Source organism: Engystomops pustulosus, chromosome 8, assembly GCF_040894005.1.
Source record: "Engystomops pustulosus chromosome 8, aEngPut4.maternal, whole genome shotgun sequence".
NCBI lineage: Eukaryota > Metazoa > Chordata > Amphibia > Anura > Leptodactylidae > Engystomops > Engystomops pustulosus.
Genome location: NC_092418.1, coordinates 72,549,138 through 72,575,334, shown reverse-complemented (window position 1 = coordinate 72,575,334; position 26,197 = coordinate 72,549,138). Strand labels below are relative to the sequence as shown.

The 26,197-nt window shown below is 41.0% G+C and overlaps 2 protein-coding genes and 4 non-coding genes across 7 annotated transcripts in view; all 6 read left to right on the top strand.

The window, feature by feature from the left end:
• The first annotated feature begins 3,180 nt into the window (after positions 1 to 3,180).
• NOP58 (NOP58 ribonucleoprotein) lies at positions 3,181 to 11,596 on the top strand. Its single transcript, XM_072121205.1, has 15 exons — positions 3,181 to 3,354; positions 4,493 to 4,569; positions 5,435 to 5,487; positions 5,780 to 5,904; positions 6,014 to 6,150; positions 6,820 to 6,884; positions 6,983 to 7,117; positions 7,432 to 7,577; positions 8,238 to 8,364; positions 8,642 to 8,805; positions 9,641 to 9,775; positions 9,960 to 10,021; positions 10,130 to 10,287; positions 10,399 to 10,517; positions 11,268 to 11,596. Exons 1-15 carry the CDS (start codon positions 3,310 to 3,312, stop codon positions 11,322 to 11,324), a joined length of 1,605 nt encoding a protein of 534 aa, XP_071977306.1. The 5' UTR covers positions 3,181 to 3,309; the 3' UTR covers positions 11,325 to 11,596.
• Positions 5,079 to 5,166, top strand: LOC140076345 (small nucleolar RNA SNORD70). Its single transcript, XR_011849567.1, has one exon. It is a non-coding gene; the product is annotated as a small nucleolar RNA SNORD70 (small nucleolar RNA).
• On the top strand, positions 5,540 to 5,628 carry LOC140076346 (small nucleolar RNA SNORD70). Its single transcript, XR_011849568.1, has one exon. It is a non-coding gene; the product is annotated as a small nucleolar RNA SNORD70 (small nucleolar RNA).
• LOC140076344 (small nucleolar RNA SNORD70) lies at positions 6,306 to 6,393 on the top strand. The gene has a single exon (XR_011849566.1). It is a non-coding gene; the product is annotated as a small nucleolar RNA SNORD70 (small nucleolar RNA).
• LOC140076352 (small nucleolar RNA SNORD11B) lies at positions 9,805 to 9,887 on the top strand. The gene has a single exon (XR_011849574.1). It is a non-coding gene; the product is annotated as a small nucleolar RNA SNORD11B (small nucleolar RNA).
• A 9,965-nt stretch (positions 11,597 to 21,561) lies between the features above and the next one.
• Positions 21,562 to 26,197, top strand: part of BMPR2 (bone morphogenetic protein receptor type 2) — a 121,672-nt gene continuing 117,036 nt past the window's right edge. Inside the window, exon 1 of one of the 2 annotated variants that reach the window (XM_072121203.1) lies at positions 21,562 to 22,761. In XM_072121203.1, the coding sequence (XP_071977304.1) occupies positions 22,689 to 22,761 (73 nt within the window). In that variant the 5' untranslated portion in view covers positions 21,562 to 22,688. The remainder of the gene's footprint in view (positions 22,762 to 26,197) is intronic. The other variant, XM_072121204.1, reaches the window with a different exon arrangement.

The following is a 26,197-nucleotide window of genomic DNA, read 5'->3' as shown; positions in this document are numbered from 1 at the left end:
ATACCTGGAACTGAAACTGACACTGCACTACTGAATATCAGGCTCTGCACCACTAAATGGGGCAAGTAACCAAGGGGAATGAAAATCTCTGCGTTCTGCAGCACGGGAGATGGGGGAATAATCGGCTGGAATAAGGAGGGTCTAATGTATAATCCATCATGGACTGGCACGGCAACATGGCATACTTGAGATCAGGGCCGGATCATAGGGGGGCTCCCGGGGCGCAAGCCCGGGGCCCCCACCAAATGTGTAGTTGGCTTTGAGCTCCCCGGCCGATTTGCGCCCAGGATGTGGCAGCAACATGGAAAGCCACAGATTGACACAATGACAGATTGCATAGGTGGCGGACAATTCCAGTCCCTGGTAAAGATGGTAGGAGGCAGCTGGAGCAACTGGCAGCAGATGTGTGGCATGAGGCGGGTGGCAGCATCAGAATACTGGCTGAGACAGGTAATCAGAATCCAGACTCCTGTCTCAACGTTTGGGGGAGGCGTCATGTCTGATCTAATCTGATGCATAAGGCAATGGTGAGTTGAAATCCTGGCCGATCCTGATTCATCTTGACAAAGGTCAGTCTCTCCACATTACGGGTGGACAAGCGGGTTCTCCTTGGGGTAACGATGGCCCCTGTCGCACTGAACACCCGCTCTGATGCCACACTACTGGCCAGGCAAGACAGCTTCTCTACTGAAAACTCCGCAAGTTGCGGCCACGCATCAAGTTTGGCTGCCCAGTAGTCCAGGGGATCCTTTACCTGGGGTGGTAAAGTGGTGTCCAAGTAGGCCACCACCTGCAGGTGAAGGTTTGCTCCATGTCTCACTAGGTGAGTGAAGGAAGTTGCTCATTAACCCCTTAAGGACGCAGGGTTTTTCGGCTCATTTCTCGCTCTCCAACTTCAAAAATCCATAACTTTTTCATTTTTCCGTGTACAGACCTGTGTGAGGGCTTATTTTGTGCGTAACAAATTTTACTTTCCCGTAATGTTATTTACTTTAACATGCCGTGTACTGCGAAGCTGAAAAAAAATTCCAAATGTGGAAAAATTGCAAAAAAAAACGCACGTCACGTTCTTGTGGGCTCAGTTTTTACGACTTTCGCTCCAAATAACACGCCTAAATTATTCTTTGGTTCGGTGCGATCGCGGTGATACCAAATTTATACAAGTTTTATTGTGTTTTAATACATTTTCAAAAATTAAACGAATGTGTACAAAAAGAAAAAAATTTTTTTGCCATCTTCTGACGCAAATAACTTTTTCATACTTTGGCGCACGGAGATGTGTGAGGGGTCATTTTTTTGCGAAATGAGGCGACATTTTCATTGCTACCATTTTGAGGTCTGTGCGACATTTTGATCATTTTTTATTAAATTTTTTATGTTATGTAAAAAGGTGTAAAAGTCGCCATTTCCCGCCTCGGAGGTCACCGCCGCCCGCAACCGTTTTTATATTTTGATAGATCGGGCATTTTGGGACACGGCGATACCTAATATTCATTTTTTTTATTTTTTAAACTTTTTTTTTCACTATTTTTTAGACCATCTAGGGTACATTAACCCTAGATGGTCAGATCGCTCCTACCATATACTGCAATGCTTCTGTATTGCAATATATGGCATTTTTGCAGGTCATACATTACAATGAGCCACTGGCTCATTGTAACGAACCTGCGTAAGCCATGTAGCCTCGTGTCAAAAGAAGACCATGGTAACCGATCGCCACCCCCGATGACGTTCGGGGGCGCGGCGATCGTAATAAAGATGGCGGTGCCCGCGCGCCGCCGTTTTTTAAACGCCGCCGGCAAAGTTGAGAGGGTTAATAGCCGCGATCGGTGAAAGCACCGACCGCGGTTATTAGTGGTGGGAGTTTTCTGCAAAATGCAAAAACCCCCACCTCTGTATGAAGAGGACTCAACCCGTGAGCTCTCTTCATACATCCCTTATACCTCTGCGCCGTAGAGCTACGGCGCAGAACGTTAAGGGGTTAAGGACTCCAGACTTAAGCTGCTGATGATGGAGCTGCTAATGCTCCTACCCCCCCCCCCCCCATCTCCCCACAGCAGCCGTGGCAGCATTACGTGAGCGATCACTGCCAGGAATCCCTTGGTCAGACCAAGGAGGATGGACAATGTCGCACAAAGGCATGGGCCAACTGTCTTTTCAGTAATTCTCTATAGTACACCAGTTGTTCCTCCCTCTCGGCAGCTGGAAAAAAGTCACCCATTTTTGACCGGTAGCGAGGGTCCAAGAGGGTGGAGAGCCAAAAGTCATCCCTATGCCAGATGTTGACTATTCGGCTGTCACTAGTTCGGCAAACCGGCATGCTGCGGGCCATCTCCACTGTATACTGCAATGGTGCTTCTAGGTCATCTGCCTCGTCTTCTACTTCCACCGGATGCTCCTGCTCCTCCTCTCTTGTCACCTGAGTGGAAAAACCACTGATTTCACCAGACTTATCTCCTCCAGTTCAGCCCCCACCGGACTAAGGGCACATTCACATGGCCGTCTGCGGGGACGTACATGCGGCCGCATGTACGTCCCCATAGACGGCAATAGCGGCACGGCGCAGACACGTGTGGCACCGATCCGGCCCGCACACCGCAAAAAGATAGAGCATGCTCTATCTTTTGGCGTGTGTGTGGCCGTGCGCCGCTATTCTCTATGGAGGGAGGAGGGGTCACCTCCTCTACAGCACACGGCGGTATGCCCGCACGGCGGGCATACCGCTGTGTGAATGTACCCTAATGTGGCCATGAAATGCTAGTCTCCACTTCGTTCAAATTGATTCTCCCATCTTTAACTATATAGAATAATATGATTTTATGTTCAATTTTATGGCTAATTTTATGATATGTAGAACAATTGTCAATGATGTGCTATAAATACATGTTGAGCAAAAACAGTAAGTAGTCCATGGTAAACATTTTTATCTAACCCTTTGGAATACGTCAAAAACGCATCGTGTGAATTAGCCCTGAATATCAGGCTCTACACCAAGCACTGCACTACTGATTATCAGGTTCTGCTATAAGCACTGCAGTGCTGAATAACTGGAACTCCACCACTGACTATCAGACTCTCAGTGCCCTGCGCCTCTCAGCATCTGTCCTTCCTGTGAGGACACGGTAATACATGGTTATATTAGCACTGCAGGCCCCGGGGCTTACGTCATGACGTCGCTGGGGCCGGAAGAGGGGGGGCGGAAGTGGCTTGTGCGCACGCGTGGAGGCGGTCAGGTTTACACGTGTCTGGGTTGCCAGAGTTCGGGTGTAGCTCTCCGGATCGGACCTAAGAAGTGATCCAGGTTCCGCCATGTTGGTTCTATTTGAGACGGCGGCGGGATACGCCATATTTAAGGTAAACGCAGGCTCTATAGCCGTCGCATGAGGTTGTAAAGTGATCGCGCGTCTTTACGATCGGAGCACGTGTTCTCTGTACGGGGCCGGCCCGATCAGCGCTGCCTCCCTAGTGTCTATGTACCGCATCATGTCATGGATGGGGCAGGGATCGTTCATCATAGTCTGTTGTGTCCGGATCATCCTCTGTCCATGCCTTGCTATATAACACGTGGCCGCCTGTGTGAATGGAGCCGAGCACATTCTGATATTTAGTGCATGAGGAGCCATATCCCAGGGGAGCAATATGTGCATTATGCAGGCTTGATGAACATCAACATGCATTCTTCTAGGCCTCATTATTATGGATGGGATTATTGTCCATATTTTATGTTTCAACATTCATAAAGTAATCAGGTCAGTGGCAAACACTGATATATGCAGGCAGCATGTTATAGAGCAGGAGGAGCTGAGCAGACTATGTGGTGTCCTATCTGCAGGTGGCATGTCATAGAGCAGAAGGAGCTGAGCAGACTGTATGTAGTCTCCTATCCGCTGGCAGCATGTCACAGAGCAGGAGGAGCTGAGCAGACTGTATGTAGTCTCCTATCTGCTGGCAGCATGTCGCTGAGCAGACTGTCGGTGTCCTTCCTGCAGGCAGCATATTAGAGCTGAGAAGAATAATTGTAGCTTTGGTAACTTGCACTTTATTTATAATTTGCTGTTACATGGGAGGTGCTACCCTAATTGTATAAGTGTATGTATAGATTGCTGCCAACAACTGATTGGGCCGCATCCATGACTTCTCAGCATAGTATGCCTTGCACTTCATTTTTAATTTGGCTATTTCTAAGTCATTGCCCACAAAGTTATCAATCAATCTACTTACCTTCAGATTACACAGCATTATGTAACATAGTTATAAATCTGTGAGTAGATAGTAGGCCCTCTCCAAAGACCATGTCAGTTTAGGGGAAACAAGTGACATTACTCACTCCAAACCTATTTTGTGTTGAAATGTTTTATGGAAAGAGAAATATATTTACAGTCAACAAAAGCCAAAAACGGGCATTCAGGTTTTTAGCTCCACATATAGGACATCTAGATCTTATATTTTTATATGTCTATTGCTCTACTGTTTATTCATTTTGTTTTATTAGGTTCTAGATGAGAGCAAGTTACAATCAGTGGACAGTATATGGAAAGAATTTGAAACCCCAGAAAAAGCAAATAAAGTGTAAGTCCTAAAATTACCATTAAATGCATGTTTTATAACCCACCTTGTTGTTGATCATTTCAATCTGATGACAGAAGTGCCCCAGGACATTCCAAAACTCAAGCTTTATATTTTAAAGGAAACCTACCACTTGTAGTGGCAGGTTTCCGATGGCAATATCGGGCACCAGCTCAGGGTGAGCTGGTGCCGGAGCTTATTTTAGTTAGTGTTTTAAACCGCGGTATCGCGGTTTAAAACACTTTTTAAACGTTGTAGCCGGCGCAGGCAGGTACGCGCGGCTCTCATTCACTTCCTATGTAGCCGCGTGCACGGTAAGCGCCGAGCGCGTACCTGCCTGCGCCGGCTACAACGTTTAAAAAGTGTTTTAAACCGCAATACCGCGGTTTAAAACACTAACTAAAATAAGCTCCGGCACCAGCTCACCCTGAGCTGGTGTCCGATATTGCCATCGGAAACCTGCCACTACAAGTGGTAGGTTTCCTTTAAGACTCATAATGTGTACAGCAATCACTGTCGTTGCCAATGATGGATCCATAGTTGAATTGAACAACCGTGATTAGATTCAACAGTTTCGTCACTACCACTGAGGCAACAAGTTGCTAGAATTATCTGACACCATTGTTCCAATCTTAAGTATTAAGGGCATATCTCAAAAAAAAAATAATTGTGCTCAGCACTTTGTATATTTAAATTTACAAGTAAATGGAGATTGCAGCCTGTTCATAAGTAGCATGTCAGGTGCTACAGTCTATCGGGGTGCCTCCATTTATGACACATCTTGAATACCTACCTCTCTAATCTTGTTAGCTTTCTTAGAAGGTCTACTGTACACCAGCCATGACACTGGGATTTGCTTGTTTTCCAGGGTTAAGTTAAAACACTTTGAAAAGTTTCAAGACACGACTGAAGCATTAGCAGGTAAGGTTCTGTTGTGGGACGCTGCCTTATAGATGTATATATTGCTCACTCATTTACTGTTGCCTGTGATGGATTTCTGTTAAAATGAATCTTAATGATTTTAACCTAACATTTCGTCACTACCACTGAGGCGACATTTTCTTAATAAATCTTTGAATTGGAAATGTATTTGTACACTGTAGTTGAACCGCATATGCGGTCAGTGTTAAAGGGATTCTTTTATTGAAATTCTTCGTTTATGAGTAATTGAAACTAAGGACTTTTTTAATGACCCTCTTTGTACGTTCCTCAGCGGCCACTGCTTTGGTAGAAGGAAAGATCAGCAAAAACTTAAAGAAGGTTCTGAAAAAAATTGCAGCAAAAGAAGCACATGAACAGCTGGCAATTGCAGATGCTAAACTTGGAGGTGTAATCAAGGTAACGTGTACATGTCATCAGTAACACATAAGACCAATCTTTTCACTTTGGGTTGAAAGGATCTTCTTACCAGCTTTTTTTTTTCCCTGCCCCATATTTATAACTTTAGGAAAAGGTGAATCTTTCCTGTGTACACAGTGCAATGGTCACAGAGCTCATGAGGGGAATCCGCAATCAGATTGATGGCCTTATTACAGGACTCTCGACTCGGGAAATGACAGCGATGTCTCTTGGCTTGGCCCACAGGTAACTTTAGTTCAAGAATATAACCTATATTTTACATTGGAGATTGTGAAGTACTCAAAACACACACACACACTTATTTTGGGGGGTAATGGCGCCTCATCATGCATCTATGACGCGTGGTGAGGAGTTAATGCGACCTCTGCCTGAGCAGTTTTTATTTTGTTGCCAATGATGCAGTGTAGTTGTTCTGAATACCTGTGATTTCATTTAACTTTTCGTCACTACCACTGAGGCAGCATCATGTTAAATACGTCCGTACATATGTGCACAACTTCTACTCTTTCTCCCTATAATTTGTTAATAAGTTTCTATGAAGTAATTGACTGCCTTCTGTCTGCCATGACAGATGGCACACTGATATGTCATATTACATACAAGAACCATGCAGAGCAGTGAATTTCTATTTGAGTCTTTACACAAGGCTTCACCTCCCTCCATGATTCTCTGAAGTGCCATCTTTATTCAAGTCATATCTTAGTATAGCTTGTAGGAGATGCCTAATATGAGGGCATAAAGGCATTTTCCCATCATAACATATTCATTTCTTATTCATAACTTATTTTATCAGTTAATCTTTAATTTTATTAAAATATCTAGATGTTTAACATGTGCTTGAAGCTCTTTCCTCCTTATTCTTTAAGAAAACACTTCAATTTTGTGTATCCGCAGCTTATCTCGCTACAAATTAAAGTTTAGCCCTGACAAAGTGGATACAATGATTGTACAAGCCATCTGTAAGTATCTTGGCATAGATGTGGCCATTACACTATAAGGCTTTAAAATAGTTTGAACGGGTACTTAATTATGATATGATTTGTTTTTTTTAATCCAGCCCTTCTAGATGATCTGGATAAGGAGTTGAATAATTACATAATGCGTTGCAGAGAGTGGTATGGGTGGCACTTCCCAGAGCTGGGCAAAATTATTACTGATAACTTGGCATACTGCAAGTGTGTCCGGGCCGTAGGTAAGTTTATGCTTAATATTTTATCACCAAGTAAATGGCTGTAATTGATAGTACGCTGTCTTTTGGCCATTGATGAAGCTGATTATGTAATTGCCTGAATGTTCCATGAGGGCAATTTTTGTCACTACCTCCACTGAGGCCACCTGACGGCGTTGACCTTCATTACTCTTTGTGCCTTTCAAAATCGTGTTCATGATGTATCTTCAGCTGTAGCACAATAAAAATATTTGGAAGGAAAATGCAGTTGTGTGTTTGGTCTTATTGTCCATACTACTAGTCCCATCTATAGCTGTTCCTTTCTTTCCGTTGAACAGGTGACAGAGTAAATTTTGCTGCCTTTGACCTCTCTGAGCTCCTTCCCGAAGAAGTGGAGGCTGAGGTGAAGGCAGCTGCAGAAATTTCCATGGGTACAGAAGTGTCGGAAGAGGATATCAGTAATATCTTACACCTGTGTGATCAGGTAAGTGTAAACGTAAAGAAGTTTTACCAAGACTTTACAGCTTTATATTGACTTGAATGTGTCCTGGTGTTAAACTTTCTCTTTAGTTGCCTTGCCTGCAGGAGTTGGGACTGTGAAAAGATAGAGATATATATATATATAGATATATATATATATATATATATATATATATATATATATATATATATATATATATATATATATATATATATAAATTTTTTTTTATTTTTTTTTTCAGATTTTTGCCACTTTGAAGGTTTCCAAGTAAACTGGCAGTCATTTTTAATTTAATGTATCTGTGCTGAATTCATAGTCAAATTCTATTCTAAGGGTCACGTTAAAGGGAACCTACCACCACGAATCTACCTATAAAGGTAGATCGGGTGGTAGGTGGATGTAAGGGGCTGTTAGCTGTTTTTAGAGCTAATCCTCACGTCCCTGCTAACTTTTGGTACACTTTATTGAGCTAATATGTAAATTTCGTTATGCGGCTACTGGGGCGTGGAGTAGCCGAGCACAAGGATACACAGCCTCGGAGCTTGGACTGCTCAGCCGCCGGCCTGTGTTCTGCGCATGCGCAGAACGCCATCATGACGGACGAGGGCGCGCAGCTCTTCATACTTCACCATTATAATATGCATTTTTTTTTTTTCCTTTTAGGTAATAGAAATTTCAGAGTACAGGGCACAGCTGTATGATTACCTTAAAAACAGAATGATGGCCATTGCTCCAAACCTCACGGTCTTAGTTGGGGAGTTGGTTGGTGCCAGACTTATTGCCCACGCAGGTAAGTTGTTAATGCCAGATTGACTACTCTCCTGTAGACATTGGAGTAGATGAGTTCTCCTGCTGTGGTCAGTGATGAAGACTGAATTACATTGCCGGAATTTCCATGATGGCAATACTAGTCACTACCTCTTCTGAGATCACACCCTTATGATTCTTTGACTATTTGAAGCCTCTGAGTATATATTTGTATGCTTGCAAAATTATTGTCAAATTAAGGGAAATTTGACAATCTAATATTGTGTGCACTTCATTTATCTTTGATGTATCTTTAATAGGTTCCCTTCTGAATCTGGCAAAACACCCGGCATCCACTGTGCAGATCTTGGGTGCTGAGAAGGCTTTGTTCAGAGCACTGAAGACAAAGAGGGACACGCCAAAATATGGTCTTATTTATCATGCTTCCCTCGTTGGTCAGACTACACCCAAAAATAAAGGCAAAGTAAGTTTGTTGATCATTACACTTGTATGTACCTCTACTTAATGCTTTGCAAGTGAATTTGAGGAAGAAGCAATCCCCTGCACAGGTGCTAAATGTATATGGAAATATATGGTTTATGTATGTGTGTGTATAGATAGATACATCTATATCTCATGGGTAGATCACCGCATTAACCAGTGGATTCAGAGCTTTGGTAGAAATGGGCCATAAATATTGTGAGCTTCACTATACTTATAAATGCAGGCATTTATGATACTGTAACACATTGCCCAATATGCATAAAATATTAAACAGGAAATCTAAAATTTCCTCTACTCGGGATAAGATCCCACTTGTAAAACCTTTGATGTTAGGCACCACTTTTTTTTTAGAATCATTCAATTCTTAATCCATAAGCACCATCATATTCCTTAGATGCTGGAACATATGAGGTCACATGACTGACTATTTAGGAAATTGCTTTTGGTTTCCATTTTGGTAATATTTTCTTAGTTTAGTATCTTGTCTGACACCCAGGTTAAGAACTGTGTTCATTGTTATTAATTGTTCATAACTAACAATAAAACATGATGTAGTCAGATACTTCAATGTATATACTTTTTTTTATTTTTGCATAGGCAACCCAATAGCCTTTCTATGTAAAACTGTATTGTCCAGTGTTAAATATTAACCTAGATAAGAACAGCATACAATATAGGAAAGTACAGTCAGTCATGGCATTTACACATCTTGAAAAATATCTAATGTGGCTTATGGTATGGAAAAAATTGCTAACTTTTAGTATTTAAGTCTTAAATGTTTGCTTTAACTTGATAACCTATTCTTATCCACTCAGATCTCACGTATGCTGGCAGCCAAGGCAGCACTTGCTATTAGATATGATGCTCTTGGGGAGGATACAAATGCACAACTAGGGGCAGAGACGAGAGCAAAGTTGGAAGCACGTCTCCGACACTTGGAGGAGAAGGGGGTAGGTACTATATGCAGTTATATTAGTCTTATGGCCTGTGATGATGACATAATTTTATTGCCTGATGTTACTATGAGGGCAATATCAGTCACTACCTCATCTGAGGCCCATTCTATACCATTGTTATTACAAGCATCGTTGGAAGTTCTAGCTCAAGCGTTGATTTTCACATGCTTCTCTACAGCTGAAGAGAATAAGTGGCACCGGAAAAACACTCGCCAGAGCTGACAAATATCAACACAAAAGGTAAGAATTGCTCTATAAACTGCACCAGCTATTCAAAGATTGTTGCTACACCATGAACTATTAACATGAATTATAATTGCTTTAATAATCAAATAAATTCCCTTACAGTGAGGTCAGAATTTATGACCCATCTGGAGATTCCACCTTGCCTTCTGTTCCCAAGAAGAGAAAGATTGAAGAGGTGGAGGAGGAAGAGGAGCAACCTCCAGAGGTCAAAGTGAAGAAAGCTAAAAAGCCAAAAATTGAACCAGTTGAAGAAGCAGAAGGTATGAACTGGAACACCGTTCACATTTGAAGACTTTCACAATTTTTTTTTTAGCAGATTGTATAGATTGTAATTGTTGAGACTGCCTAGACACATTGTGATATCTTTACAGAAGAACAAGAAGTCGAAGAACCTCCAAAGAAGAAGAAGAAGAAAAAGAAGAGAGAGTCAAAAGTTGAAGAAGAGGAAGAACCATTAGAAGAACAACCTACAACTAGTACAGCTGAAACGGTAAGAAATGCCTTGCTGGCTAACTATTTTACTTCTGTGACCGCATTTCATTTGTAGAGACCCTTGAACATTACATTAACCCACTGCTTAAAACAACTTTATATTAAATGGATAGCTTTTATCTTGCCTAGGTGGCTTATGTGCCATTTTTGCAAAACAGGTGCCTCAAGAGAAACTGCAGTTATTTTCCCTTTACAACAAGAAGCTAGAACAATTGCAGATAAACGGAGAGTCTTTGCTTTTCTTTGATGGGCGGGGTGACTTGAAGGGGATCCAGCACTTGTGGCTCTCATTCTGGATCGCCCCATTCATCATTGCACCTGACAAAGTATCTGGCAAGATATATTCAGCAAGTAACATCCACGTGTCCTAGTGTTGGCTAGAAAATGTACTTTTATACAACCAATTTACATCTAACTAAAGTCATGGAGGCGAAGAGTGTAGCACTGAAGTCATGCTCTTCCCACATCAGAACATCTCCGCTGTGACTGACCTAATGTATCAGACTTGAGACTATGATGTCCCTGCCTGAAGGAACATTGGATAACATAAAGGGGCATTCTGAGGGGAGAACTTGATGCCGTTGCTTAACTCTTTACCTTATTGATTTAGAACCATTCTACATCTCCCTTCAGTTGCTTTGCTGCTCGATAACATACTGGTAGTTGTTTATTTGGTCTATTTCTCCTGACGGCTTCCTTTCTGTAATATACTATAAGATTCTAAAATATATTTTGTATTGTTTTACAGCCTTCCAAAAAGAAGAAGAAGAAAAAGAAGGCAAAACAAGAAGAGGAGGATGATTGAGGATGATTAAGGACTGGACTTTTTCTTTGAATGCATTCATTGCTAAATGGTTTTACAGACAGTTTGTCTGGATTTTTGACAGCCACCCTTAGTTTACATTGTTCTATATTAATGAACAGTGTTGTTAAACCTTGTTTTTTTTTTATATCCAATACAGTGATTGTATAATACATACAAGTTCTCAACTTCAAAAGTGTATTGGCCATCTGACAGGCTCTGTATACTTTGTACTAATCATGTTGCAGACAGTAAACTCTGTTGTCTTCATCAAATATTGTCCTGACCCTTCTGTGCCCAATGCTGCTGAATAGCAGCAATAGTGTTGTAATTTTTCTGCTGGAAGGTGAAGTACTCCACAGTAACAGGCTTTTATTTGAGCCCCAGATAAAGGAACATCTGCAGTTTAAAAACTTGGGCCCCATTCACATGACAGTCGGCGCAACTTATAAATATATGTTTACTTTCTTTTCACTCTGAAATCTAATGAACAGAAAGTTTGGGGAAGGTTTTGGCCATGCTTGGCATTGTTGTGGCCATGTGTCTGTTGTGGCCAAGCTGGACTATTTTCAGGTAGAAAAAGAAATGTTAAGGCTCTACACCAATGTTAAATGGTGTGTACGGTACCTGACCCTCCAAAACTGATCGGTGTGATAAATACACCCCCTATTGATAAAAATACAATAACTTCCACTTAAATGTCGTGGTAATTGCTATTTTTACCAAAAATTACCTCTATTGCTGCAGGCAGGAACCAAGAAAGCAAGATGGCCACCACACTATTCATTGGGACTACAAGTCCCATGAAGCTTTGCTCCCATCAACCAGTGTGTGCTCGTGCAGAGAATGCACAGCAGCGATTGGCTGCTTGTGCTGTGGGCTTGTATCATAGAGGAGATTGACGCACTGTCCATACAAGGAAGTAGGCTGTATGGAGAATTACACTGTGTGCAGCACCACAGGAGGCTGAAGAGTGCAAGAGGTGGATCGCAGACTGCTTACCATGCATGCGCAGCCAGCGCTAGGGTCTGTCAACTTGTTTCCTTGGAGATGGGTGACTATAAACACCTAGTGACCTTATAACTTTATAATACATTATCTCTAAAACTCCCTAGAATCGCTAACAACATTAAATCAGTGAAGGGAGTGACTTGATTATCTAAGCAGTGCTTGGCAATGTCTCTGACCGTACAACCCCTTTAAATGCATTCATCAGTTCTCCAGACAAGTCACTGGTTAAAGGAAACCTGCCAGTGGAATAGGGCTGTAATCACTATTAACCATAGCGCAATAAGATGTACCCTTAGATGCTCGATCTTTCAAAATATAATAACTGTTTTTCACTGCGTTTAACCCCATAACGGAAAAAAGTCGCAAATGACATTTTTTTGCCACTTTGAAAAATATAACACATTCCATAAAAAGTGATTAAAAGGTCGTACAGTCCTAAAAGTAGAAGCATTGAAAATGTCATCAAAAGCTACAAAAAATGACACCAGCCACAGCTTTGTACACCAAAGTATGAAAAAGTTATTAGCGCCAGAAGACTGCAAAATGAAGAATTTTTTTTGTACAGGAGATTTTAATTTTTGTAAATGTATGTAAACATTATAAAACCTATACAAATTTGGTATCCCTGTGATCGCACTGACCCAATGAATGAAGTAGACCTGTCATTTGGTGCACACAGTGAAAGCAGTAAATTCCAAGCCCAACAGAAATGGCACAAATGTGTGTTTTCATAATTTCCATTGCAATCAGAATTTTTTTCACGCTTCCCAGTACACAGCATGGAATATTAAATATCACCACTATGAAGTGCAATTTGTTACGCAGAAAACAAGCCCATACACAGCTCTTTACAAGGAAAAATTAAAAAGTTATAGATTTTGGAAGGTGGGGAGTGAAAAATAGACGCTTGGTCCTTAAGGGGTTATGACTGCTGGGTAGCAAGGTGAAAGCTGCCCAATGTATGTTAAGGGCATTTGGACTACTACCGTATATACTCGAGTATAAGCCGACCCTAGTATAAGCCGAGACCCCTAATTTTAACAAAAACTGGGAAAAACTACTGACTCGAGTATAAGCTGAGGGTAGGAAATGCATTGGTCAAGGGCCCCCCCCCCCCCCCGTATTATACAGCCCTGCCAGCCCCCATGTAGTATTAAGCAGCCCCTAGTAGTATACAGCAGCCCCTAATAGTATACAGCAAGCCCCTAGTAGTATACAGCAGCCTGCCCCCACGGACCTTTAAAAAAATAAACTTAAATACTCACCCTCCAATGTCAGCGCGGCTCACCGATGTCAGCGCGTCCTGTCTTCTTTCTTCTGGCATGGACGCGGCCATGTTTTCTTCTAGCATGCGCATACTATGACGCGGCCATGAAGAAAACATGGCCATGGCCATGCCAGAAGAAAGAAGACAGGACGCGGGGACATCAGGGAGTCGCGCTGACGTCGGAGGGTGAGGATTTAAGTTTATTTTTTTTAACTGGGTAATTTTTTTTAATAGACTCGTGTATAAGCCGAGGGGACGTTTTTCAGCACATTTTTTGTGCTAAACTCAGCTTATACACGAGTATACACGGTAGTTCTATTAAAAAAGATCCCAGAAATTTATGTAAATGGAGCACTCCAGTCCCCTTCCCACTGTGCTCCCTTCCACAGTGTGGCAAAATCTGGAAGCAGAACTGACACACAACCTCCTGAACTCATTCTATCATGATGAAAGCACAACTTCACCACATGTGAAGGATGCTCCCTGTCTTAACACCACCCCACCAACATAAGCCAGAAACTAAGGGGTAACATTTTACGTAGAAGTATTGCACACATCTTCTTGTAAGGAGACTTTTTTTTTTTCTTTAGCAGAACATGCATGTGTTTCAAGGAGGTCGCAGAGGTATTACCAAAGTTTAATTCTGGGACCAATAGACCATAATTCATAGCTAGGAGAGTCTGAGGTCTCTTAAATACAGAGTAATCTGTGCCCTGGACATTAAGGAAAGAGGATAGCTGATATTCAAGCAGAGAAGCATGTCTGGAAGAGCGGCTCCAACATCTGCCATAGGAGACAGAGTAGATGACCCCAGGAAGATCTCAGGCCTGCACATCCTGTGAAAACCTCCAAAGGAAGGTTACCAAAGAGTGCGTGAGGGGCTTTCGATGTGGATCGAAGATCTTTGTTAAGATGCGATTCCCAGATGGACAGGAGTGAAAAATTGTTGGAGGCCAATAATTCTGCTTGCTTGAAATCACGGTCCTCTCTAAAGGCTAAAACACTCTATAATGTGAAGTGTTCCATGTTAGATAGGGATGAATATAGTGATATGATACACGGATTTCCTGCTTCCCCCGATATGCAGCAGGGTCGAAACCTTAGTAATTGCTGCATGTCAGAGAAGTCAGAACTGCATCACTTTTTCGGAGAGGGAGGTGAAGACCCAAGTACTTTGTGTCCTGTTGGCCAAATGAATAGAATGGTCTGCTGCAAATAAGTGACCTTGTATTGGAAGGGAAATGCATTTTTTTGTATATTTGAAATTGACACAGTCTGAATAAGCCCTGATCTAGAACCAACATGGCTACAGTGACCTGCCTACACACAAGTATGCATGGGAAGATTCAGAACTAGATTTAAAATGAAGTCAGTTGGGTACAACCTGGGCGGCTCAACCTGTTGTAATCACAAACCTCACCCTGATTACTTCAGCAGGATTTCCAATAAAAATCAGAGGGATGGCACACCTCCTTGGACTTCAATTAATATTTTATCTTGTGGACTGTAGCTTCAGAAATCTTGAGAAGTGGAATGTTTTTTGCAAAAACACATCACCCAACTGGCTCCCTTGTGTGTTTTGGAAGGACCTTATGGCTATTCTCAAAGTGCTAGAATAAGGGTTATCAACCAGATCTGCAATACATTGTTGGAGGCCGTGTGTCGTTGGCGTTTCAACAATGACCGCAATAAAGACAGCCTTAGCCTGAAACATGGGCAAGAACGGGGTAACATGGCCATCAGGTCATTGAGGTTCTGAGATACAAAGTTACAGGCCTCTTCAGTTCAGGAGTAAGAGCAGACCACTCTATGTGAGCAGCCATTCCCTAATGATGCAATCTGAATGAGCTGAGTTAGCTTGGTGGTGTGCTTTGTTGTCCATGAATATAATGTGCAAAAAAAGTTTTCCAGGATGGGACAAGGAAAACCATGCCTCTTTTGCTACCTTGTAAGGCAGCCTCCCATACCATTAAAGGGGTTTTCCTATAAACAAAAGTTAGGCCCTATCCATGGGATAGGGCCTAACTTGCTGATCAGTGGGGGTCTCAGTTATAAGACCCCCATAGATCATGTAAACAAGGTGTCCGTAGTGTTTTACGAAGGTTGAAAGGTTTGACCAGACTGCGGCTTTACATATACTGGTCCAATCTCGGCCCAGAAAGATGCTGCTGATCTAGTTGAATGTGCTCTGTGAGTCAATAGGGAAGCAATATCCTCCAGCGGGTAACATAAAGAAATGACACTTTTGATCAACCTTGCCAAGTTCGGTTTGCTTGCTCTTTTGCCCTTGTTAGGACCTCTGAACTGCAATAATAAAGCTTCTGGCATTATAATAAAGATGGCATAGCACTGTTTTATTCACATCCAGAGCCCATAGTCTTATTTGTTCTTTCTAAGAAGACTTCATCCCCAGGACGGGTAAGAAAATTTCCTCATTCAAGACTAACTGGGAACCCGCCACTAACTGCGAACTTGTACGAAGTTTCAAATAATCGTCCATAATTCTGGAAGGTCTGGATCTCACTTATTCTGTGAGCAGAGCAGGTGGCTACCAAAAATAAAGTTTTCCAAGAGAGAAGATGTAGGGCTATGTCCTGGTTTGGCTCAAAAGGTCCCAAGATGGAAGTGGAGATAGACCTCTGAAAAATCTCAGAAAAGACACCTCACATGGTGGAATTTATGGCCGTAAAATGAACCTTCAATTTATTGAATTCTTCAATCCTTTTTTCAGGTCATCCCGAAGGAATAGTTACAGAGCCGGAACTGCAGTAGCAGTGGGGTTTTTTTTTGTGGACCACTGTCTGCAGATCTTCTAAATACGAAGCTGATACAAATACGAAGCTCGTACATTGATAAACTTTCAGAGTTTTTTGTTTTCTAGAAGCAGATAATGTATTCATTACTTCCTCTGAAAATCCTGATTTTCTGTTGCCCCCTTTCAGCTTCCAAGCCATAAAGTGAAGATGGTCCAGATTGGGTTGAAGGAGACTGTTCTGGTGTAACAGATCCTTGAAGAGGGGAAATTTCCAGAATTTTCCCTCTGACCTGGCTAGGAGCTGAGAGAACTATGATCTTCGGAATAAGCTGGAAGGGAGGAAACGGGTACTGGAACCAGTTTTGTCAGCTGTATGAGAGAGCATCCACAGCAACTGATTCTCCTGTTTGTTTAGGGAGCCCAATATTGGAAGTTGAGAGTTATTGCTTGTCACCATCTTTTGTTACCAGAACACCCTGCACGTGAGCAGATCAGCACCACAGCAACCCTTAAGTCAAGAAACACATTGTGCACCCTGTGCATAACCACCGAGTCCATCAGAACTGACGCACAAGAACAGGATAGCCCGGCAATGGACCCCAACTAATGAAAGATGGAAGGCGGAGACAGCACAGGCATGAGGTAAACTGCGTAAACACAGCAAACATTTGCATAGAATAACAAAGTTAAGCGTACCACAAAGATGGCGTCCTGTGTAGTGCAGTGACCCTGTCCGTGGACAGGGAGCCACGCTCAACCAACATGTCTTCTGGAGTTACCTCTCTCCCACAGAAGAAAAAAACGTGTGCTTATCGCCTTGGGGGTATCTTATAGGGCAGTGATGGCTAACCTATGGCACTGGTGCCAGAGGTGGCACTCAGAGCCCTTTCTGTGGGCACTCAGGCCATCACTAGAGATGACTCCAGGTGTCTTCCTGCAGTCCCAGACAGACCAGGACTTGCTGTGCACAGAGCTATATTAAAGTGACAGCTCTACCTGGGGCTATTTTCTGCTATATTGGTGTCCTCAGGTGTTGATATCAATGAAAACTGTGACAGAGCAGGGAGTATAAATCACAAATTAAATTTCTGTGTTGGCACTTTGCGATAAATAAGCGGGTCTTTGTTGTTGTTTGGGCACTCGACCTCTAAAAGGTTCGCCATCACTGTTATAGGGAGTTAGCCTTCCAATCACTATTGCTAATTAATTGTTATCTTCTGTCCAATAGGAGAACATAGACTTAACCCATTCAGTGCTGCCTGAGGATGACCAGGAAATAATATATACCACCAATATATCCAGAATATATCAGTACATGTAATATGTTTGTATAAACTTACACAAATACACATCCAATAGATACATGTGCACATTTCCCACTTGATATACATTTTAATAAATACTGATAAACATTTTATTCAGAACACGCTTGTATGACACAGTAGGAAGGAGGCGAGGAGTAAGCACTGACCAGCACTACACACAGTCCCGAAACTGGATTGGACCAGCACCCTCAAAGGGGTATTCCCATTACAGTAAATTAATGTCATTCGTTTTATGATAAAAAGTTATACAATTTTCCAATGTACTTTCTGCATCAATTTCTTACAGTTTTCTAGATCTCTGCTTGTTGTCATTCTATAGGAAGCTTCCATGTTTACTTCCAGTGGACAGAAATCTGACCATGGTCACACAGGTGCACGGCTCGTTATACCAAAGAGCTCTTATTACTCTCTGTGATGTAACGAGCCGTGCACCTGTGTGACCATGGTCAGATTTCTGTCCACTAGTAGTAAACATTGAATCTTTCCATGGAATCACGGCATGCGCAGATCTAGAAATCCATGCAGAATTGATATAGAGAGTATAATGGAAAGTTGTATAATGTTTTATCATAAAAACAATAGCAATAATTTGCTAAAATGGGAACACCCTTTAAAGCCATCCCTGCATGGTGCACAGACAGCAAAATATGTACAAAGATAAAAATGAAATATTTTTTAACTTGACAAATCTCATCCCATATTATATTCATTCAGGCTGCTCCTTATAACTATAGCCCCCAAAAAATAGCAGAAAATGCCATTAGATGTGTAATACCTAATTTTTAGGGTACTAAGAAATGGAGAAAAACGGGTACATAAAAACATTGACCCGCCATGTGGTAAAGAAAGCATCAAATTTGATACTAGGTTTTTGGTAAACATTTGTAATGGGTATTTGTGGCAGATCAATTGGTAATGTTAAGATGAAGCCTGCCAGTAGATGGCAGCATCAATTAACACTGCTGTGCATGCATACAAGTATGTACATGACTTCTCCATGTTCAGACTTCCAATACTATATGGTAACTGTAAATTTCAGGGGTTTTCCCATGAAAGAAATTTTAATCCCCTTGTGATGTTTACACAACAAATATAATTTTTAACCACCCACTTTGTAATTTTAGTCAGTTTTATTGCTGTTTTTGTTCCCATCACTCCATACAGGACTCTCTAAGCAGACACTTTTTGATTCCTCTGTGCTATGAGATGCTGTGTGCCGACAATGTGCTTAGATTCTCATAGTACAATTTGTATCTATACTTTTATTTAGCTACTGAACATTCTACTAGTATCTGACACATATAAAAAGAAGATGAGACAGATCAGAGATGAGAGATTGTGAGATGCATGAGATAAATATTAAACACAATGGCACTCTCAGCTCTGCCCCTTCATAGATAAATTAAAGATTCCTAACAAGTAATCATTTGAACCTAATTAAAGATCACAAAAAGAAAGTTACAAGAAGATTGGGCTGCTATAGGGGTTCCTTGAAGGAAATCTACAATCAAAATCAGGCATTATAAACCAGGGACACTTACTCATAGCTCCAGGCACCATGACTGTGGTATTATTATTATTATATTTGTTATCAATGGCCTCCTTCCTTCTTGAATAAACTTTTACAATTATGCTAGTGAGCCTGAAGGGCCCCTGGTGGTGTTACTAGGGAACCCCCAGGCTGCAGACTCACATGCTACATTATGCAGGCGTGCTTCCTCCTCTGACTGTGTTCTGAAACTTCCTCTGCTGCAATGAGATTACATCAGGAAGAGGGAGGGGGTAGCTTGACAAAGCAGAGGGAGAGACAGTGTAACAACCAGTGAAGCTGCAGCATGGAGGGGCTCTGGATATTCCCCTAGAGCTCTTGAGACTCATTAGCATAATTTTACAAGTTGCCTTTAGAAGGATCAAGGCCATGGATAAGAAATATAAGATATTACCATTGTTACGGTGCCTAGATCTAAGAGTAAGTGCTCCTAGTTTATAATTTTATTGCTAGACTTCATTTAAGAGGGCAAACCTTTTTTGAGGGGTTTCCTATGTTGGGCTAATTGAATATTATAAGTCTAAATGGTAATACATCTAAGATTTCTGTTTGTATTTGTGAAGGTCAGGACAAAAACTACAACTTTGCTCACAACTATGTCTGAGACCCCATTCACCTGCAGTGCTTACAATATGCTACTTTTTCCCACCAGGTGAATGTGGCACAGAAGCTGCAATGGCATCATTGCCTAAGTATCATGATGGCTAAAACTATGGTTACACTACAGTTTAGAGTTATTTTTTGGCTCAATTACAGACAATGTTCACTCCCAAAAACGAACCCATCTTAGGGTTCCAATACATGGCATGATTAAGCAATTAGCAGGTGCCATACTATGTCAAATGGATGCTAAATTAGTGGCAACTATCTGCTGACAATGTTTGCTTGCTAACTAATAGATCCATTAAAAATGTAACATAAAAGATTGCAATATATAAGAAATGTAATTTTATTAGTAGAAGAATCCTGGTTACCTGTACTATGCTGCGCTAAGGGTCGTTAGTTTGCAATGCCCTGTTATAATGGCTGATGCTAGCACAATCACTTATAGGCATGTATATTATCCAACAGAGTTGGTACCTGGTCTCTACCTGCAGGTCTAAACCACATTGTTGTGCAGACGTAGACGACAGACATTTCTTTTAGTACAATTAAGGAAATGTAGCTAATAGTATGGATGTATGATTGAAACACAATTACTATGTTCTTTATAGTGGTTGCTCAACCTATTTAAATGGGTTCCAAAACATATTTAGGTAGATATAGATGGCAAACCTGGGTGCCTAACAACTTGCAGGTGTTTGATAAATAGAGGGATGGGCTTTCACATCCTCCCTTTGGCTCCACATAATGTAGTGATTTTCTTTCTTAACATGTAACATTATGGCCCACATTTATCAAAATGTGCAGTTTGCCTGTGAAGTGTGCAGGGTGCGCCTGATTCATGAATTGTGGTGGACATTCTTCATGAATCTGGCGCCCCCTGCACTGCTCCGACAGAGTGCGGCAACATTTTTTGGTGCAGCTTTAACATAGAGCATGTGTTAAATCCCGTGTTCAGTCCAAATTAGTCGGATTGTCTGATAGCAACCCCCCCCATTTCTGTCGCATGAAAGCCAGCGCAGCTGCGCTAAATCCTAGCGCAAACCCCTGTAAAATACGCGTCGAAGCTGCGCAAATCCCAAAAATGATGAACAGTCCGATGAAAGTGAGTAGCGCAACCCTTAGTAAATAAGCCCCATTCTGTTTAAAAAAATTTTTATGATCTGTTATTACCCCTTTAACTTATATATTCATAATCATTGATATAACGTTTGTTTATTTTGTGCTTGTGCTTCTGTCGGGTCTGTTGTGTTTTAGAATACCAAATGTATCAATCCCATATTATTATTATTATCACATAACATTAGTGAAAAACATATAAATATGGATGCTTAGGCAGCTGTGCAGCAATCACACAATAGTTTTATCAATTAGGAAGCAACTTTGAAGCATTTTACAATGAGTGAAGTTGCAAATAAGTAAATTGATAATTTTCCCAAATAAACAATAAAACAAGAAGTTAAAGTCGCAGCCAACAAGCGCTCCTGGCTGCCTAATCTAAACACAAATTTAATGTTATTACATAAAATGTATTTATGTTTCAGCTCTAGAATTGTTAAGTTTTGTAATGTCGGATTTATGCTTTATGGCTGTGCCTTCTGAAATGTTGGGACCATAATTATTTTTATTTGTGCTGTTTTTCTGTTCCTTGAAAATAAAGTTGATTGAAAGAGGGCAATAAAAAAGCATTGGAGGCCTAGGACTGCGCTCTCCCCTCCTCCTCCTCCTCCTTTCGCTCAGTCTGGGCGGTGTGAGAGGCCTCTTTGTGTCTGGCTGTGACACAGGAGCAGTAGAGGCAGGAGGAGGAGGTCTGTGTATGTGTGAGAGAGAAAGAGAGGGGAGGCGAGTGGGTGCCTTCCTCATCAACACTTCATTCTCCAGCCCCCTCCTCCTTCTCCTCCTCAAGCCTCTCACATTAGCAGAACATCCCTTTTAGGTGGCTTCCCCAAGGGAGGAGTGGGGAGCTGCTGCCTTCTTGTCTGAGGGTCCTGAGATGGCTTGTTCCTTGTAGGATCCAGTGCTGTGACACTCACATACAGCTGCAAGACACGTCCTACCGCAGCCTGAGCAGGGCCTCATCTTGGGAGGATAACTCTAAGCAAGCTGGGAATATCTTGGATTTGGGACACGCAGCTGCCTACTCCGATATTTTTGCTGGACAATGAAAATAGGCATCTGATTGCTGCAAGACCCTCATGAGAAGAAGATCTGCGTGTCATACAGATGGAATTTATGGCTAATGAAGACAATCTTTTTACAGATGGGAAGGAGGAAATCTGAGTAACGTGGAAAAGGGAAAGAAAATCTTATATATCTGATAAGGATAATATGAAGCACAACCAAAAATCCCACACGAAATAAGAATTCTGTAGAATTCGGAAATATTAAAAGAAGATATATATATATATATTTTCTGGCCGTTGTGGATTCAGTTAAATTTTTATTCAAGAGAAGACAAATCATATAAAATATCTCTATAGAATGGTATTTATTTTCACCCCTACGAGGAGGAAGAATTAGATGTAGACTTCCACAGTGGTGATATTTTTGCTCCAGAATATGTCCTTAATAGGATCTTGTTTTAAGTTTATTAGGATTGTGTAGAAGAGTGGGAATATTATTGGTTTTCTCAGGGATCACAGCCTCCGCCAGGCAGAACATCTTCCCAGGAATGAGCATTCTCCAGCGGGAGAAGAAGATCTAGTCCACTGAGGATCCTGCGTTTCCAGGCCCCTCATGGATTAGTGGTTACAAGCACGTTTATAGCAAAATTGGATTACACCCAGAAGATTTGGATACCCTCTAATTTTTACTGTGTCTCCATTATATCACTCATATCTGGGAGGTAATCCAGGTTATGGCTCCAAATCAGAGTATGGTCTTCTTCCTCCTTGGCTTGCACTCGGCTCTGCTGCTGGCTGCAGCTGCCGGTAAGTGACTTGTACTTCATGTATATTCAAGTGGTGAACCTCACTATTATATTCAGTTTGGAAAATATTGACCTGAAAGCCAACCAAAAAGTACCGCATGTCTGGGTACATTACTCATGTCTAGCCTTAGTAATACATTCTTGAATCAATACATGAATGATCCAAGCATAGTCTAATAGGTTAAACATCACATTTTTTTTAAAAGGATGATAATGATTCACTATGAGGCTGAGAATTCATTGTGGGATGTGTCAGACCATGGTATGGTATATACAGTAGGGAGCATGTTGCAAGAGATTGGGTGGGAGTGGCAGGCAGTGGCCACCTTCATAGCCGCACTCAATGCAGACATGTCAGATGTATGTTTATGGGGAAATAATAAGTCGATATGTTGTGATTCTTTGCTGCAGTCTTGGATATGGATTACATTTTCTTTTTGTATTAAATAAACCCTCTTGCCTCTATCATAATGCTGCTATATTTGGTAGTCCTTTTTGTAGCGTGAGGTGCCGGCGCAGAAACTGCTCTGCAGTTCTAGGCCCCTCACATGTTTTATTGTGTGTTGTCATCTTTAACCAATTGAGTACCCAGAAACAGACCTAAGCTTCTGATGAATTGTGTGATTGTGATGAAATCTTCTTAATTTCATATGCATCATAACATACAGGTTTTCTTTTACATACTTTTCATCTTTTTTGAAAATACAGTTTCGATGTTTTACATTTTGCCAGTATATGCTAGTTTTAATTTACATTTTTTGTTGTTACTCTTATCCTTCCAGCTATTATTACTCCTTCATTATATACTTGAGATTGCACATTCTTTTTATCCTGGTCCCTACCCCCTTCTCTCATTGAAGTTGTTTTTACACATTATTTTATTTCACTTTGGGTACCCTTTTGAGTATAGGAAATGTCTTGTGACATCCTGTAAAATTAAACAGTGAATGATCTAAACCAGTAGAGAAAAGCTGAGAACTGAGTAATGATCATGCGCTCAGCTTCGGTTGAGTTATATCAGGGAAAGAATAAGACTCCTTATGGAGACATTGCCATTAGAGACTACCTCTGCAGGCTTGTGGAGACTTACAGTCAATTGGTGGTCTACTGGAGCATTCTGGGAAATATGCAAATATACCTTTTCCAGGATGGGATAAGTATATATTATATAATATTCATTTATCTATGCTACATCAACAGCTATGACAACATTAAACGTAAAATCCAATCTTTTAAAATTGTTGGCTGATCATAAGGATAGGGTGGTCCAACTCCATGGACCTCCGCTGATAAAATGAATGTACACAGAAAAGATCCAAAATGGAATCTTTATTTTTTCAAAATAAAAAATTCAACATATTGTAAATGGAATCCACCAGAGGTTTGAACTTCTGTATTTATACTTTTGTGTGTAGTGTTAGTAGTTCTATATTTTTTAGATTTTTATGACCTATGATGATCACTGTCTGTTCATAAAATGCTGTGAATTTTTTGTTTCATTCATAACATCATATCTGACTAAGGCTACATTCAGACAACCGTTGGGGGACGTATATACGGCCACCTTATATACATTCCCTATAGGCTGCCACTTAGCGCACGGAGAAGTATGGTGCAGCACACGGACAGCACACATGTCCTATCTTTCCCTGTAATACAGCGCTGTGCCCTGTGTATCTCTATGGAGAGGGGCGTGGCCTCCTCCTCACCCATATGCGACGTGTGCCCGCCGGGCACGCGTTAGTGTGAATGAAGTCTAAGAGAACTGCTATTCTCGGAAGTTCACCATCAAATATACTTAGTTAGCCTCAAAAAGGTATCGCCTGATTTCTTCACTCTACTTCTAGTCTATAGCCTGAAAGACACCCCCTTCCTGAGTCCAAGCAGAAGCAGCATACTTAGATTATAAATTCACTTTTCACAGTCCTGCTTCTACTAACAGCGCATACAAAGGTATGATTACACAGATCTCTAGAGCTACTGCTTATCACTGCTGTTTTGTATGCAAAGTAGTCTTACAGAATTCTGGAATTCTAGTGATCTGTTGTAACCCAGCAGACACATTTATCTTACACAGCCTGAAGACTGCTACAAACAAAAGCTATGACTTAGGGCCATTGAGGGGTTTGAAATGCGTCAGGCATACATGCTATGTTTTAAGAATTCATTCATGTTTGAAGAATAAAGCTTAAAAACTTTTTAACACAGTGCTGGATTATCTTCGTCCTTTTCTAGATTTATGTTAGGCCCCCAATCTGCTTGTTATTATTATCAAAATGCTTCCACCAACATTAGGAGGGCTACTATCACCTGCTGATCACATTTAGCTCTCTATCAATATGTCAATCAAATCTATTTATTAGTTATTTTTCTATTTATCTTTCTCCTGTTTTATCAAATCTATCTCTATTTGTGTTCTATCAATCATCTGTCAAATGTTATCTATTATTATTTATGTATGTGTCTATCATGGCATCTATCTAAACTTACAGTGAGCTTTTAACCCCACACTTGCTTACAGTAGATGCAGCCCTAGTGCAATTTGGATAAACAGAGTAATAGGTTAATTATCTGGAGGCAAATGGGATTGTTGAGTGTAAAATAAAGGCTGAATTACACGAAATGGCAGTGATTACCATATGATAAGATGTATTCCGGCCTTAATTAAGAAAAGTCTTAGAGTCTTAGCTGGAACCCATGATTATATAAAAAAATATATCTTAAAAAGAATCAAAGCATGTGAAAATGTGGAATTGATTTACTTTACTCAGCAATACAAGCTCATTGTGCCCGTGTAGGGGTGTACCATCGAAGTTCTTGAGAAGCCTCTGTGTTCTCTCTTTTTTCTTTCCAAATTAAATTTGCTTTAAAATATTGAAAGCATCTAATGTCCTCATAGTCAATGTAATCATCTGAAATATCAAAAAAGTGCATGGAAAAGTGTCATATGAGTTTGCTCTCAGTTTGAAGCATTGAAGCTAGGCAGTGTAGAAAGATCAGAAGAAATTGAGGTTAAAGGACACATTTTCCCTACTAGTCATCAAGACTTTATTAGTCTATTCCTTTCTATTCCTAGTTTATTAGTCTATTCCTTTCCCAAATCTCTGAGTGGAGTCTGCAGGGCCTAGAAGACCCCATACTCCTACAAAGATGTCCAGTAAAACAATTATCGGTTCTCATGCTTTATATTGCATTGTGTTTTTTATACAAATCATTGTGATTTGGCTATAGACATGTATGTCTTAGTGTTGTTTGCTTTCATGCAGCAGTGAAATTGTTCTGTGCCCTGAATATTTACATTCCTAAATCATAAATCATGAATTTTGGATGAATATAAGTAAGAAATTCCACAAGTCATTGCCATGAATTTACCTTGTTTGTATTAGTAGAGTTTGGCGACACACCAGGAATAAATCACAGATCGCTTTGGTGAGGTT